Genomic DNA, 14,751 nt, shown 5'->3' on the forward strand with positions numbered 1-14,751 from the left:
CCATTCAGACCCACATTCAGCTACTTCCTGGTCCAGGGGCTTCTTCCTGGTATCCTATGTCCCAGTTTTCTGTCTTATTCAACATTAACCATGAATTCTTTACGTATTTTCAAAGTATTGATTCGCTGATGGATAGGATTTGGGGTATAAGGGAGGAGTCAAGCATGAGATAACTTTTTTTTTTACTTTAAAAGAAATTGTTATCCCCAAAGGAACTCAAAGGATTGAATATTTACTAAGACAAAGATTGGGAATAAGCACTTTGTCTAAATTAGCAGGTTGTTAAACAGTTTTACATACATTTGAGATGTCTATTTTACATACAAATGGAGATGTAGTATTGTAGTTTAATATTATAAGTCCAGAGTTTATTGGCATTCAAAGGGTACTTAACATCATGGACTGGTTTAGATTAGCTAGTTAGTGCATACAGGCAAAATGATAGAGATTTTAAAATCTGAGTTTTGTGGCTCTATAACATTTAGAAATCTGGAAGATCAGAAGAATTTGGCAAAGGAAACTGAGAAAAAATAAAAGAGTAAGGTAGAAAAAAGAGAGAGAAAAGAGAAAGGCCAAAGGAAGAAGAGTTTCAAAAAGGAGAGAGTAACCAATCATGTGAAATGATGCTGCTAGGTCAGGAGGATGAGGATTGAGAATTGGCCACTGGATTTGAAAAAATAAAGAATTGGAGACCATGATGAGACTAGCTTTGGAAGGATAGTAGAGGCAGGAAGCCTAATCAGAGTGTGTTTAAAAGCAAATGGTTTGGGAAAAAGTAGATCCAGTTAGGGCATTTTAAATGCAAGAAAGGGGATGACGGCTATGTGGGGATGTGGCGTTAAAGGCTTTTTAGATTTTTTTCTTAAGAATAGTGTAATGATGTTTATATTCTGATAGAAACAATCCAGTGAGTAGAAAAAATTGATGCATGAGAAAGGGAAAACTATTAAGTTCTTGAATAGATAAGTTAGAGAGATTGGGAGCAAGTGCCTATGTGGAGAGCTTGATTTAGGAATATGAAGTTTATTCATGATAGCAGAATGAATGGGAGGCAGAGTGTATTGGGACAGTTGTAAGCTAGTTGGTTGATTTCATGGTAGACACAGGTAGAAGTCCCTTCTGATTATTACTGTCTTTCTTGTTGAAATAAGCACAACTTTAAGATTTAGAATAAGAAATGGATATTGAAGATCTGAGAAGAGAAAACAAGATATGAATTGATCATCTGAAAGAATAAGTGTTAGGTTTTGAAAGGAAGGCAAGGGTTAAAGAAAGACACACACACAGCAAATGCAGGGTTTATGTCTAGCATAAAACCTAGAGAAGTGTGAGACCAGCCTAATGCCAGAGCCCACCACTGCTTACAGGCTGGGGTAATTTATAGGTATGGGAGGGAGAGGTCTGGGCAGTATGGCTTGCTGCCTGGCAGGATATTGATAAGATGTTCTCATGATGAGGCAGTTTGGTCCTTGTTTCTGTAGGATGTCATCGTGGTGTTCAATGGACCTTTGCGCAGCAAGATATGATAGGGATGTTACTTTAGTCGGACCTTTGTCTGCCTTGTGGTCAGGTGGTTAGGCAGGATGTTTCTCACAGCCTGAAACCCCGTGAAATGTTTCACTTTGACCAAGGTCGGCAAAATAGTGGGAAGTTTACAAAATGGTGCAGTTTGGACTAACAATAACGTAGTGAATTAACTAGGATAGTGGATTTCCAGGTATGATCTCCAAACTGACAGCATTAGCATCACCTGGAAACTTATTAGAAGTTAGAGATTTTAACCCTACGGTAGACCTACTGAATCTAACACCCTTGGAATGTCGGGCAGAAATCTGTGTTTTAACACACCCTCCAGGTGATCCTGGTGCAGATTCTGGTGAGAATCACTGGACTGGGAAAATGCAGTTAGGATTACTAAGACGGTAATTAAATCTTTTGGTAATAAGTTTAAATGAAACTAGTCAGCACAGCTGTATGCTGTTTTTTGCCTAAACAGAGACTAGGTGAAGAGTTGAGTATCACCATGATAAGTTAACTAGGCAAGTATTATGCCACAATTATTATCTTCATGCCTCATGAAATAATCTTGGAGCCAGAAAACTGGGCTGAGAAGCAGCAAGATGGTGCAAGAATGACATCTATCCACTTCCAAGTCCAAGGGAAACACAGATGTAGCCACTGCTGGAGAAGCAGTGTCTTCACTAGACATTCAGATCTCCATTATAGCAAAAAGGTGTAGTCATCTTTAGAAAGAATGTTGTAGATATGTGGGTTTTTCTATTGCTAAATTATGACTTCTAAATGGTAGGATGAAGAGGCTGGAAAACTGGTGACGAGTAGAAAAATGAGTCAAGTGAGGAATTTTCAGAGCATATTGTGATGAAAATAAAAAAGATGACCTGGATAGCCTGAGCTTTTTATGCAAGCTGTAGCAAAGAGGGTATGAAGCTTAATCATATTAAATGGGGAGGTAAAAAAATCCATTTTCACTGTAATTTATTTATTGAGACTTATCTTTTTGGTGGGTGTAGACATGAAGTAGGGGTCTTTGGCAGTGAGCTTTCTAGAAACACTTGGAAGTTTGTAGGCCCGCCCTTCACTCTTACTGATGGCCATGTTGGGGCTCAGAAGGGGTGGTCTGTTGAGCACACAAATCTCTGTGGATGGGTCCCCTTTAGAGTCCAGAATCTACTTCTCAACACCTCCCCTGCTCCCACCCTAGTGCAAGAAACTACTGTTTCTCAACTGCTCTATCATAAAAGCCTCCTAACTGGTTTCCCTGCTTCCCTGGTTTTCCTCTACCACAGTCCATTCTCCACTCTGAAGCCAGACTGATAAATTGAATTACTTGATTTCTTTGCTCAAAACTCACCAGTGACTATTACATTCACAGTAAAATCCAAAGTTTTCGCCAGACCTATAAAACTTTTCACAATCTCTCTGACTTCCTCCCCATTCCCTGCTCCTTTTTGTCCATTTCAGCTACATCACCTCCTTGTTATTCTTAAAACATAGCAGGAATACTGCTACCTTGGGGCTTTTACTTTCAGACAGCCCCTGGATCTTCCTTCTCCCAGTGAATTGCATGTTCAGTTCTCGTAGTTACTTCTGATTTCTGCTCAAATGTCACCTTTTCAGAAAGGCCTTCCCTCATCACCCTATGTAGAATATCTTATTCTGATTTATTTTTCTTCACAGCACTTACCACTTAACATAACTTGTATCTCCACAAAAGAAAGTAAAGTCAATAAATAAAGCATCTTTGTTTTTTTCACTGCTATTTTTTTCAATGCCTAAAACAACAATGAATTATTATGGTAAAAGTGTTTTAAATTATTTAATCATGGAATCATTAAAACACAAATAATTGCATATCCTGCCATGCTGGGATACTCTAGGTGAGGCAGAAAGAGAAAAAGGTGGGGCATTGGCAACCATGGAAAATGTAAACTACAAACATAAGATATACTGAAGGAGGTGATATTCTTGGAAGGTGCTGTGCCCCATGGAGGGCTGGATTTGTGGTGACTGGGATATACAGTGGAGATGGCAGCAGCTGCATCTCTGTGTGCTAAAGAGAAAGTAGAGACAGCCCATCACCATCTTATAATGGTGGCAAAATCAACGAGCAGGAGGCTCCAATGATGATAACTATTCATCCAGGCTTGGTTAATACGTGAATTCACCCTACTCTGGCCCACATATTATTCCTGTTCCACTTTCAAACTTGAACAATTTGGGTTTGAGAAATTCAGGCAGTCTTTATGACTAACTATCTGGGCCTATCTATGTAAAATGTTTCCCTTTCTGTTTGAGCATGTTATGATTGTTTTCCCTACATATGGGTCTATTTATGTGTCTCTAGGTATTTGCATCTGTGTTTGCACATGGCTGTGTGTACTCATATGTGGACTCTATATGCCTGTATATGTGAATTTTTTACTATGTGAGCTTGTGTACATACACACACCTGTCCAAGGTGACATGCTCAAAATAATCAGTTTCATATACCATGCTCAAGTTTCATATACCATGCTCAAAATGCTCATGTTTTAGAGATAAAAACATTATTTTTATCTCTATATTAATATATGCATGTGGTTTGTGTGTTAATGTACATATAGTAGGTGAGACAAAAATCTCACACAGCTAGTTTTTTCTTTTTTTTTTTTTTTTTTTTGCAAAAGAAGTAAAACCAAACCTCAGATCGCAGCAAGTGAGTGTAGCCATTTTATTGACAGATGTTTCAGCCATGGCCAATGATCTATTATTCAGTACAAGACACATTGGTTGATAACTCTTATTCCAGGACTTCTCCTGGCTGGAAGCATCAGGAAAGGTGCAAAAGGCAAATGAGATGGTCAGGTGGGTCAGCAGGCAGGTAGCAAGCAAACAAGTAGGCATGGTGGTTAGAATCTCTGGGATCTCTTGAGCTTGTGGATAGCAGCATTGGTGTCCCCTTCAGTAGCAATGAGTGCCTGTAGACTGGCATGGTGGTTCCCAAATCCCATGGCCTGGAGAGAATCCATCTGTTTGCTAAAACGAATCTCAGGAGCTTGCAGAGGGTGGGAAGGGTCCCCATCCGGGGATTGTAGCCTCTGCAGGACTGTTCCAGGCTTGTGGCAGCACTCAGGTCCCTTGGGCTCAGCTGTATCTGAAACATTCCAGGAACAGGGCACTGTGTCAGGATAGCTGCAGCTGGGGGCAGGAAGCCAACCCAGGCCCCATAGGTAGGGTGCAACCCAAGGCAGAAGAACAGGAGCCTCTGTGGCCAGCAGCTGGAGGGCCTGCTCAATCTGCAATATTGCTTGGAATGCTTTAGGGTTGCCTAAGCACTAAGCAGATCAGAAATCTGTGTCTGCTGCAGGAATGTGGGCAGCTGCTGCCTCCACTCTTCACTCAGCTGGGGCATACTTGTGAACAACATAATCTGAGCTGCCAGGTAGGGGTTGTTCATAAGCAACTGCATCATGCCTCCTGTGATCTGGGAGCTGGTCTGCTCATCTGACAGCTGGAGATCACCCTTTAATGTCTGTCTGGAGCTACTTAGAGAAACAGTGGCATCCTTGTATTCTTCTTGAAGCTGCTGGGTAAGCTCTATGCTAGGTAAGGCTGGTATCCCAGCTGGCTGCCGAGTGGCACAGATATGGCTCTGGCCCTTGGTGGAGATCATAGCAGTGTTGGCTTTGGAAGTGTGGTTGACCTTGTTAGGGGTGTCATTGGCTGAGGTGTTTGAAGAGAAACCACCAGAGCTATTATAGATGACTCGGGTTGCAGGATGCTGTGTGAGCTGGTCTTGTTGTTCCTGTGATGGCAGTGGAGGTGGGGGTGAAGACTGGACTTGTTCTAGCACTTGTCCTGCCAGGAGAGCTGTGAAAGGGTTTCCTCCAAAAGGATCTTGCATGCTGTTCAGCATTTGATCATTGATATCAGCATAGTTCCGACCCAGGGCATTATTCCCACCTGGCATTTTCTCTAAGCCCAGATATGGCTGTGGGTTCAGTGGATACTCAAGGTTTTGTGAAGGTTGTTGGATCTGCATTATCTCTTGGATCATAGCAAGGTTCCTGGCCAGCTCCAGAGTCTGCAATAGGGTCTCAGAATTATCAAGAAGAAGGCGGGAAACTTCTGGGTTCTGCTGCATCAATTGTTGCGTGTCTAGATGTTCTGAAATGAACTGCCACATGAACTCCATGTTGGACAGAAGCCGCTGGATGCTAGGATTCTCCAGCATCTGTGCTCTGCACTCTGGGTGGCTCACTTCCAAGTTTTGGGTATGCACTTTGGGTGCATCAGACCCCACAAAGTGGGCCAGTTCCACTGGAGCTTGATTCATACCAGTTGGTTGGTGCACTCTGCTGCTGTTTCCTTTGGTGTTTCTGTCCCGGTGGCAGGGATCATTCGTTGGCAGGTCCCGGAAGGAATGGGCTAGAGATCTGGAGCCCTGCTTGGACTTGATGACCAAGTAGATGGTGTGGCCATCCATGATGCCCCTCTGGCTCAGTGTGTCATGGTCTTTGAGAAGGCAACCCATGAAGACCGGCACTAGTTGGTCCATCTGGCATTGGAAGTGAGCCAATAGCATCTCCTTGAACTGCCTTACCGAGATGTCATCAGCTACCATAAAGTCTTTCTGGTTGCCTGCAGTCTTCACTATCACTCGAGTGGCACTTGAAGAGATATTTTTGTCTGCCAGCAGACCTGGTGGACATCCACTCTGGGACATCCTGGATGTTCAAGAGATGGCATGCGACATGGGCTTTAGTGGGTGGGCAGATGGGGAGCAGGTGGAAGCTGGGGCAGAAAGGGTGAGGGCAGACAAATGTTTCTGCTGGCCTTTGTCTCAGGTATTGTGCTCTCAGGCCACAGGATAGTTTCCTTGTTGCCCTAAAAGGGATGAGTGACCAGACTGGGGCCAGATATTTTGTGATGTTGTGCCCTCACCCCTGTTCTCCAGATGTGGCCCAGCTGAGGCCTGGCATAGCTACTGATTCATACTTCACCCATGGTGGACAAAGTGGTGATGACTTCTCCTAGGGTTACCCCTCCTCCTACCCCACCCACTAAGGGCATGAATCCTCAGAAAAGGGATATTGTGATGTCAACTCTATCCTCGCAGTCACCCTGGGCCAGCTGGGGAAGGAGGACATATTTAGGGGTCCAGGGCTCTACAATAAAATAAAATAATTTTCCAGAAAACAGGGACAAAGTTCTCTGGATGGAACTAGTAAGAAAACAAAAAAGTAAATAAAAACCATATTTTTAAATGTGGGATGTGTGTTTCTGTGTGATGCTGTGTGTATGTTCCTTATAGGGATGTTAGACTTGTATGAAAAGTTGGGTCTACTGAAGCCATAGATAAAGCCACATTCCTATAAGAATGCAGTCTCTCCCATAGGAAGAAGTGCATTAATTTTTTTAATGATCTGGAAATTTGGGTCTTATATAGAGTCTAGACTTTGGGATTCTATATTTAATTGTGCTCCCATGTGGTGGGGAAAATTTTCCTCTGTCCTAGGGAGCAGGAGTAGGGCTAACCAGGAAGGCTCTTCATAGGCACATGCCAAACTAAATGTGAATTAGCTCTTTTTTATAATATGCCTTTTATTCACATATCACTTGGTCTCTTCTACATGTCAATATAACAGAAGTTTTAGAATGATTTGTTTCAATGTCCTAACCCACTCTTGTGTGCCCACCTTTATGTCAAAGCATTAAGGGGGAATGTCGTCTGTAAATCAAGAGGTGGGAGAGGAGGTGGTTAGTAGTAAAATTCTTAAGGGGACAAATACAGGCAACTAAAAAGCTGGATTCTTGGTCCCATGTAAATTTGGAGAATTGTGTTTGGTTTTTATTTAGATGCAGATGGAAATAATTATTTATATGAGTGAGAGTGTACATGTCTTATCGAATGTATATATGAAATTGTATGCATATTCTGTGTTACTAGGAAGACTTCAGGGTCTGGATTTTATATATTCCATCCACCTGCCTGGAGAGGGAGGAGCACCACACAGATAGCTAAGGAACAAGCAAAAAGCTCGAGCCCATATGTTTCCAGTGTGTTGAAGACAAGCAAAGGGATGATAGGCCGTTGGCCAGGAGACCTTCTGCTATCAAACCAATGATTCTTTATTGAGAATATCTAGACCCCCAGCACCATCCATGTCAGATCCTCATCATGCTATAAGGCCAGTTGCTAACTTACTACAGCAAGACTCAGGCCTATTCTCTTGCAATTGCACTCAAAAGTGAGATCGATCCAGGACAATGAAAAATTGATTACCAGACCAAGATCTTGCCCCTTTTCTCCCCAGGGACCTCACAGGAAGGTGGAGATAAGAAAGGGAACTTTCATATCCTACTCTAATGACCAGCTGCCCTGCAGCTTCTGCACTGGAATCAGATGTTCCCAACCTGAGACTGACAATTCTAGATCACAGAACTCTTGAGTTCCGGGAGCTGGATTTATGAAAAAAGGAATATGAGATGCCAAAGCATCAGAAAGAGAGGGTACCATTTTCTTAGCTAATATTTTATTTTTTCCCTATCAAATCCACCTAGACCATTATTAAAGGGAACCTTAATGTACTGATTGAGATATTAATTACATAAAGAACTCACTAGATATAATCAGTCTTCCAATCATTAGGACCAATGGCCACTTCGGGATGTGGGCCTCCTGGAGGTAAGGAAGAGGGCACACTTCTACCAATGCTCTGCCTAGCCCTGGGTCTCAGGGTCTGGAAGCCTTGTTAGGTTTGACAGGTTTTGGTGGAGCATGAGCCCCAGAGGGCCTCCTGGTGGGTGGTCTTGGTAGCCTGGTCTTCATTGTCAGGAAGGTGAGGTCATAATTTATCAGGTAACCATCGTTGAAGACGTACAGCTTGTGGTCTGAGGGGCAGTAGTTGATGCCCTGCAGCTTTTCCAGCATCTTGTCCAACAGGATGCTGAGGCGGCGCTCCTGCCCGGTGGTGGTGTCAAAAGCATAGAAGATCTCCTCTTGGTGGGCGTTCAGTGAGTGTAAGGCATAGAGCACCCCACAGGCCATGAAGGCCCCTGACAGGGCTGGCTTGTACTGGCTGGTACGCCAGGTTTTCTCCACTTCTAGGGTGCTAGTGTTGAGACGACTCACAACCAGGTTGCCCTTGCTCTCCTCAGTGGCATAGAGAACCCACAGCCCCTTCTCATCACCAGCAAAATCTAAGTCCTTCCAGGGCACACCAGCATAGGAAAAGCGGTTGTTATAGGTGGCACCAGGCGGCAGACGCCACAGCACCAGTGTGTTGGAGGAAAGGTCCATTTTGGCCATGTCACTTGTGCTACAGTAGTTAAAGTACATAAAGTTCTTGTACACAACGTTTCCACTGCCATCACCATAGCCCATCTTCCTCTCTTCATAGTTTTTCAGCAGTGCGAGGTCATTATAGGATTTGTACAGCCGATAGTAGTCAAAGTACCTAGGCCAAGTCCCTGCATTCAGAATTATTGGGTGACAGCCATAACTAAGGTAACAAAGAGCTACAAAAATGGGCAGATCAGTTTGCTAATTAAGAGCAGGGGCTTTGCTATCAAACAATTGACTTTAGTTCATCTTTCACTTACTCAACCATGACAAACTAAACAATTATTTTTAAAAGTAACAGTAATAATAAAACACCAATAGCTACAGTGCCTATTAGACACTATATATGCATAATCTTATTTAATTATAATAACAGCACTGTAAGGTAGGTTTTATCCTTACAGATGAAGAGACTAAGTCTTAGAAAGGTTGAGTCATTTGCTCAAGGTCACACAGCTTATAAGTAAAAACTGTAAACAAAAGTAACAAGCTACTTTATTGACTGTTAGGACTGTCCAAAATAAAGCAAAGAAAACAATTAGTACAGCATTTATTTCAATAAGCAATCAAAAAATGGTAGCTATTATTTTTTCTTCCTTATGGAGATTCTTCTGTATCTACTCTGCACTGCCTTCCACCTGTCCTCAAGATGCAAGGGTCCTGTAACAGGACATATTTCTGGAGCTGGATTCAGGGAGATTTGTTCTCATGAGGTCACATTGGAAAGTTCCTTAAATTATCTCTGAGTTATGAGTAATCTTATCTCTCAGTTATGAGTAATCTTATCTCTCAACATTGTTCTGTAAGTCCTGATTACCCATAGATTTTGAGAGGGTTCCAAGGCATGTAAATGTATTTTATAGGCTACAAAGTATAGCACATATGAGTTATATGCTACAAAGTGTAGCATATATGAGTTATATGCTACAAATTGGGGCATATACAATACATTTTATATAAGCATAGAATTTGGGGAATATTATTTTCAGTAATACTAATTTTCAGTAACACTGATCTTTCTGAGTTGAGCTTCAACTGGAGCTCTTCAATGACTGGTTCAACCTAGATTCATGTCTCTCTCTCGCAACAGGTCTATATCACATTTTCACACACACTGACTTTTAACATTCTGTGTGTTGGGCCTACCTCCCTAGCAAGGTTGACAATGTATTGAAGGTCTTATTCATCTATTTATTGACTCTTTTAGCCATTCTTTTGTCTAATAAATACATATCAGCACCTATGTTTTACATACTTTTCTATGTAATCTTATTTGATCTTCTCATATATGTATAATTATCCTCATTTTACGTATGGCTAAGAAAGGTTCTGAGGCCGGGCGCGGTGGCTCACGCCTGTAATCCCAGCACTTTGGGAGGCCGAGGTGGGCGGATCACGAGGTCAGGAGATCGAGACCATCCCGGCTAAAACGGTGAAACCCCGTCTCTACTAAAAATACAAAAAATTAGCCCGGCCTAGTGGCGGGCGCCTGTAGTCCCAGCTACTCGGGAGGCTGAGGCAGGAGAATGGCGTGAACCCGGGAGGTGGAGCTTGCAGTGAGCCGAGATCCCGCCACTGCACTCCAGCCTGGGCGACAGAGCGAGACTCCGTCTCAAAAAAAAAAAAAAAAAAAAAAAAAAAAAAAGAAAGGTTCTGAGATGTTAATTCATTTTCCCAAGGTCACTTAGCTTAAATGGCAGTATAGAGTTTCAAACACAGATTGGCTTAATTCCAAGTCTCAAGCTTGGCCAGAGACATGCTCTGAACTTCTAAGCAGGAAGTTAGAATTTTGAGGCCCAGGTGTAGAAGAGTTTGTTCTTTACATAGAATCAGAGTAGAAGTAGAACCATCTTTGAGTTACTATGGGATTAAAATTTGTAGGCAGTGGATTTGTGAAGGAAACTCAGGGCAGTCTGGGTCATGCTTGTCTCATGAGAAGAGCATTAGGAGGTGACCTGTCAGGCCTAGGCTAGGTTTGCTTTGGGGCATACTTAAAATAGAAGAAACCGGCGTGGGGCTATAAAGAACCCTGTTTGGGTATGGGTAGGGGACATTTGGAATTAATCTGACTGCAGAACAGAAGTCACTCAGGGCTCACCTGCCATCTGTACGTAGAGGAGCAACCCAGTAAAGGGAAGAGGCTGGATTGGGTGCTGAGTCTCGGCCCCAGGCACCTGCCTTATATGAGAAGCCTCTCCGAGTGAGCTGCACCACAAGGGGTTTGCTAACTTCCTGGAGGCCTCCATGGGCACAAGAAGCTAGGGGAAAAAGCAGGCAATATATGAGCCAAGTTTAAAGCACACAACCCACAGGTGGCTGAGTGTGAAAGTATAATAATCATGTGTGGGTTTGAGTGTGTATCCATGCACCTGAGTGCATATACAAGCATATCAGCAGGTTGATTTTGCATAAACATAGGTTATTTTGTATGTATGATTATGGGGTGTTCATATGTCTGTGTATATGTATGCCCATGTATGAGAATATATCAATCTTGGTCTGCATTTTTCAGTGACACACAAAACAAAAAAATGAAAGATTTATTCTCTATCAAGATTTGTACTTGGGCTGGGCATGGTGGCTCACACCTGTAATCCCAGCACCTTGGGAGGCCAAGGTGGGCAGATCACATGAGGTCAGGAGTTCAAGACCAGCCTGGCCAACATCGCAAAACTCTGTCTCTACTAAAAATAAAAAAACTTAGCAGGGCATGGTGGTGTGCACCTGTAATCCCAGCTACCAGGGAGCCTGAGGTGGGAGAATCACTTGAACCCAGGAAGCAGAGATCGCAGTGAGCTGAGATTGCACCATTGCATTCCAGCCTGGGCGACAGAGCAAGACTCCATCTCATAAAAAAAAAAAAAAGATTTGTAATTCCTTCCCCTCAGTATACCATAGCCAACATGCACTCCCAACCCGGTCTCTGGAGAGATAAGACCTTGAGAAATTCAGTCTGTGCACTCACCACGGGGGAGGGGTGGTCCAGGGTGTCCAAAGGCCTGTCCTTTCTCCTTTTCTCTCTCACATCCGCTTAGTTGACTCTCAAGGACATCCACCTCCTGCTGGAGAGCACCAAAGCTGCACTGGTCAGAGTCAGCCAAAAGCTTGAGTGTGAGACTGGCGTTAGTCGCCTATGGAAATGAGACGCCCGAGAAGTGGGTTGCAGAGTGTTCTTAAAAACTGAACTCTGGCTGTCATATTCCTCAACTCAGAGTTTTCTTCCCCAGAAAGAAGTAATGTTGGAAATTGTCCAATACATGAGGTTAGAGAAGACAGGAGGCTGTGACAGGGAGGGAGATATATATATATATATATATATATATATATATATATATATATATATATTTTTTTTTTTTTTTTTGAGACAGAGTCTTGCTCTGTCACCCAGGCCGGAGTGCAGTGGCGTGATCTCAGCTCACTTCGACCTCCATCTCCTGGGTTCAAGCAATTCTCTTGCCTCAGCCTCCCAAGTAGCTGGGATTACAGGTGCCCACCACCACACTTGGCTAATTTTTGTATTTTTAGTAGAGACGGAGTTTCACCATGTTGGCCAGGCTTGTCTCGAACTCCTGATCCCAGGTGACCCACCTGCCTCAGCCTCCCAAAGTGCTGGAATTACAGGTGTGAGCCACCGCACTCAGCCTAGGGAGGAGTATTCTTTAATTTATCCACATACCTGGCTCTGAAGTTGGTGGAGGAGGTCCCCAGCCACAAGAACACCTCCCATGGCTTTAAGTTGAGTCACCAACTCCCGTGCTCCCTCCAGCTCCAGGCACAGCAGGTTGAAGCCTGGGTTCTCATAGGGAGAAGCAAGGGCACTGGGATTCCAGGACTTCAGCATGTGACTCATTTCCAGAACGTCATTGTCTTTATCTTCAATGGCGCGTGCATACTCACTGACATCAGCATGCAGGGGATGAACAGGAAGTTGCCCCAAATGTCAACACCTGTGGCTTCTCCCATTCAGTTGCATCCTCCCAGGCCAAAATTGCCCTGTTTGCATCTTCCAGTGGAACCATACCCATTAATTCATCCATTACTATGGGAGGCACCCCCTACACAAGCCTCTCTATAGTCTGTTACTATCACTGGAGATCCCAAGGATAGTACAGAATTTCCCCTTCATTCTAAAGATTCATCTCAAAGATGAGGGCTGTGCCACTTCCTTCAAACATTTTCTACTTCCAGGACTCATCCCCATGCTGTGTCCAGTAGAGACTATGCTTGAATAACTCCCAGCCCCAGCCCCAGCCCACAGATCAAGCACTCACTCTAGACAGCTTCTGCTCATACTTGCAAATGAGCTCCTGAGCTGTACTTTGTAGCTGTTCCAGCTGCTCCAGGGGGATGGGGTTGTTGGGTAGGTGAACCATACAATGGCATGTGCCTCCTTTATCCACAGAGCTTGACACACTTCTCACCAGCTGCAAACCATGGCCACAGGCACAGTAAACATAATGAAGCATGTTGGAGCACCCTGGACTGTTCACAAACATGAAGCAAGAGAAGAGGCTGAGCCTACTTTGGAGTGCCAGAGAAGCATTGCCTCTGCCCAGGGGTTTCTTCTTGACTGTCTGTTAGGGCATCCCTCTGTTAGGGGATTGAGTTATGTTTCTCTTGATTTCCCAGAATTGAAGCTGCAGGTCCCTTCCAGAACCTACTGATGGGGCCTACCTCACCCTACCTCATGCACTGGCTGGATCTGGCTGCAGTTCACATTACTGGAAGCTGATTTTTCTTCAAGGCCCTGTGGGAGAGAGCAAAGCTGGTCTACAGAGATGTGTTAGGGGATAGGCTTAGGAAGCCTCAGTTGTCAACAGTATCCCCACTCTAGAGATCTGGCAGATTCCTACAACTTTACCTTGTATTGAAGACAGCAGGGACAGAGAGTTGCAAATCATCAAAGGAACATTAGCAGTAACAATACCATAATGCACCAGTATGGTTGGATATTTAGCATTCACAAGACATAACAGAGGGTGAATTGTAATCCACATTTTATAGTTGAAAAACATGAAGGTCTGAGAGTCTAAAAATATTTTGCTAAGTTACATGACTAATAAGTGACAATGCTTCAAGCTTCCCCCAGGTCCCGTCTTTGTTCTAGATCCTATGCTCTGGCAACTAAGGAAGTGGCAGAGATCCAAGTTATGTTGGGGTGGACATGCAGCACAGGACAAAAGGGTAAGGCTGGGAGGCAACTCCCTTGCCTCAGCTAGATAGAGAGAGAGGGAAAGTTTCTAGAGAGATGCATAATTTGATCTCTTCTCCCCTGTCATATGCCTATCATATTACTTCCATACTCAGAGCCCAAACCCACTGATCCCATAGCCATATTTCCTGAGTTCTAATCCTGACTCTGGGACATTGGGCAAATTACTTAATTTCTCTGTGCCCCATTGCCTTAATATGTATAATGGGGGAAAATGTGGTGTTTATCTTATTGTTTTAAGAATTATAGATAGAGTTATAGAGATGATAGATGATAGATTAGATAGATGATAGATAGATAGATAGATAGATAGATAGATAGATAGATAGATAGAATATTTGTAAAGTACTTAGAGCAGTGCCTGGCCTGCCTCTGGTAAGAGTCTTTATATTAGTTATATTTCTCTAAATCCATCTCTTAGTCCCATTTTGGAGCTGGATAAACCAGCGCTAGATTCAATCAAGACTCCTTCCCAAATTTTTATTGTGCATGCAACACCCACTGAGGTTTCCTTACAAAATCTTTTTGAATAAAAATGTCTGTGGCCCCTGTCCTTCTCTGAGATGTCTCACTCATAGCTTTTCTGGCTTTGGCATCATAGCTTAATCTGGTTATGCCTTCAGCTTGCAACTCCAGCCCAATAGTTCAGCTTTTGAAGGATAATAAAATAAAGATTGCATAGCCTTTTATAGCC

The 14,751-nt window shown here is 43.4% G+C and overlaps 2 protein-coding genes across 2 annotated transcripts in view; both read right to left on the reverse strand.

The window, feature by feature from the left end:
* Nucleotides 1–4,217: 4,217 nt before the first annotated feature.
* Nucleotides 4,218–8,365, reverse strand: UBQLNL (ubiquilin like). Its single transcript, XM_016920250.4, has one exon. It carries the CDS (start codon nucleotides 6,224–6,226, stop codon nucleotides 4,829–4,831), a length of 1,398 nt encoding a protein of 465 aa, XP_016775739.3. The 5' UTR covers nucleotides 6,227–8,365; the 3' UTR covers nucleotides 4,218–4,828.
* LOC129136401 (olfactomedin-4-like) overlaps nucleotides 4,218–14,751 on the reverse strand; it is an 82,520-nt gene continuing 71,986 nt past the window's right edge. The window contains exons 4-8 of the mRNA XM_063782669.1: nucleotides 13,530–13,592; nucleotides 13,117–13,269; nucleotides 12,522–12,741; nucleotides 11,811–11,976; nucleotides 4,218–8,973 (exon numbers count right to left, since the gene is read on the reverse strand). Of these exons, the coding sequence (XP_063638739.1) occupies nucleotides 8,237–8,973; nucleotides 11,811–11,976; nucleotides 12,522–12,741; nucleotides 13,117–13,136 (1,143 nt within the window). The 5' untranslated portion in view covers nucleotides 13,137–13,269; nucleotides 13,530–13,592 and the 3' untranslated portion in view covers nucleotides 4,218–8,236. The remainder of the gene's footprint in view (nucleotides 8,974–11,810; nucleotides 11,977–12,521; nucleotides 12,742–13,116; nucleotides 13,270–13,529; nucleotides 13,593–14,751) is intronic.

The sequence above is a fragment of the Pan troglodytes genome, chromosome 9 (assembly GCF_028858775.2).
Source record: "Pan troglodytes isolate AG18354 chromosome 9, NHGRI_mPanTro3-v2.0_pri, whole genome shotgun sequence".
In the NCBI taxonomy this organism is placed as follows: domain Eukaryota; kingdom Metazoa; phylum Chordata; class Mammalia; order Primates; family Hominidae; genus Pan; species Pan troglodytes.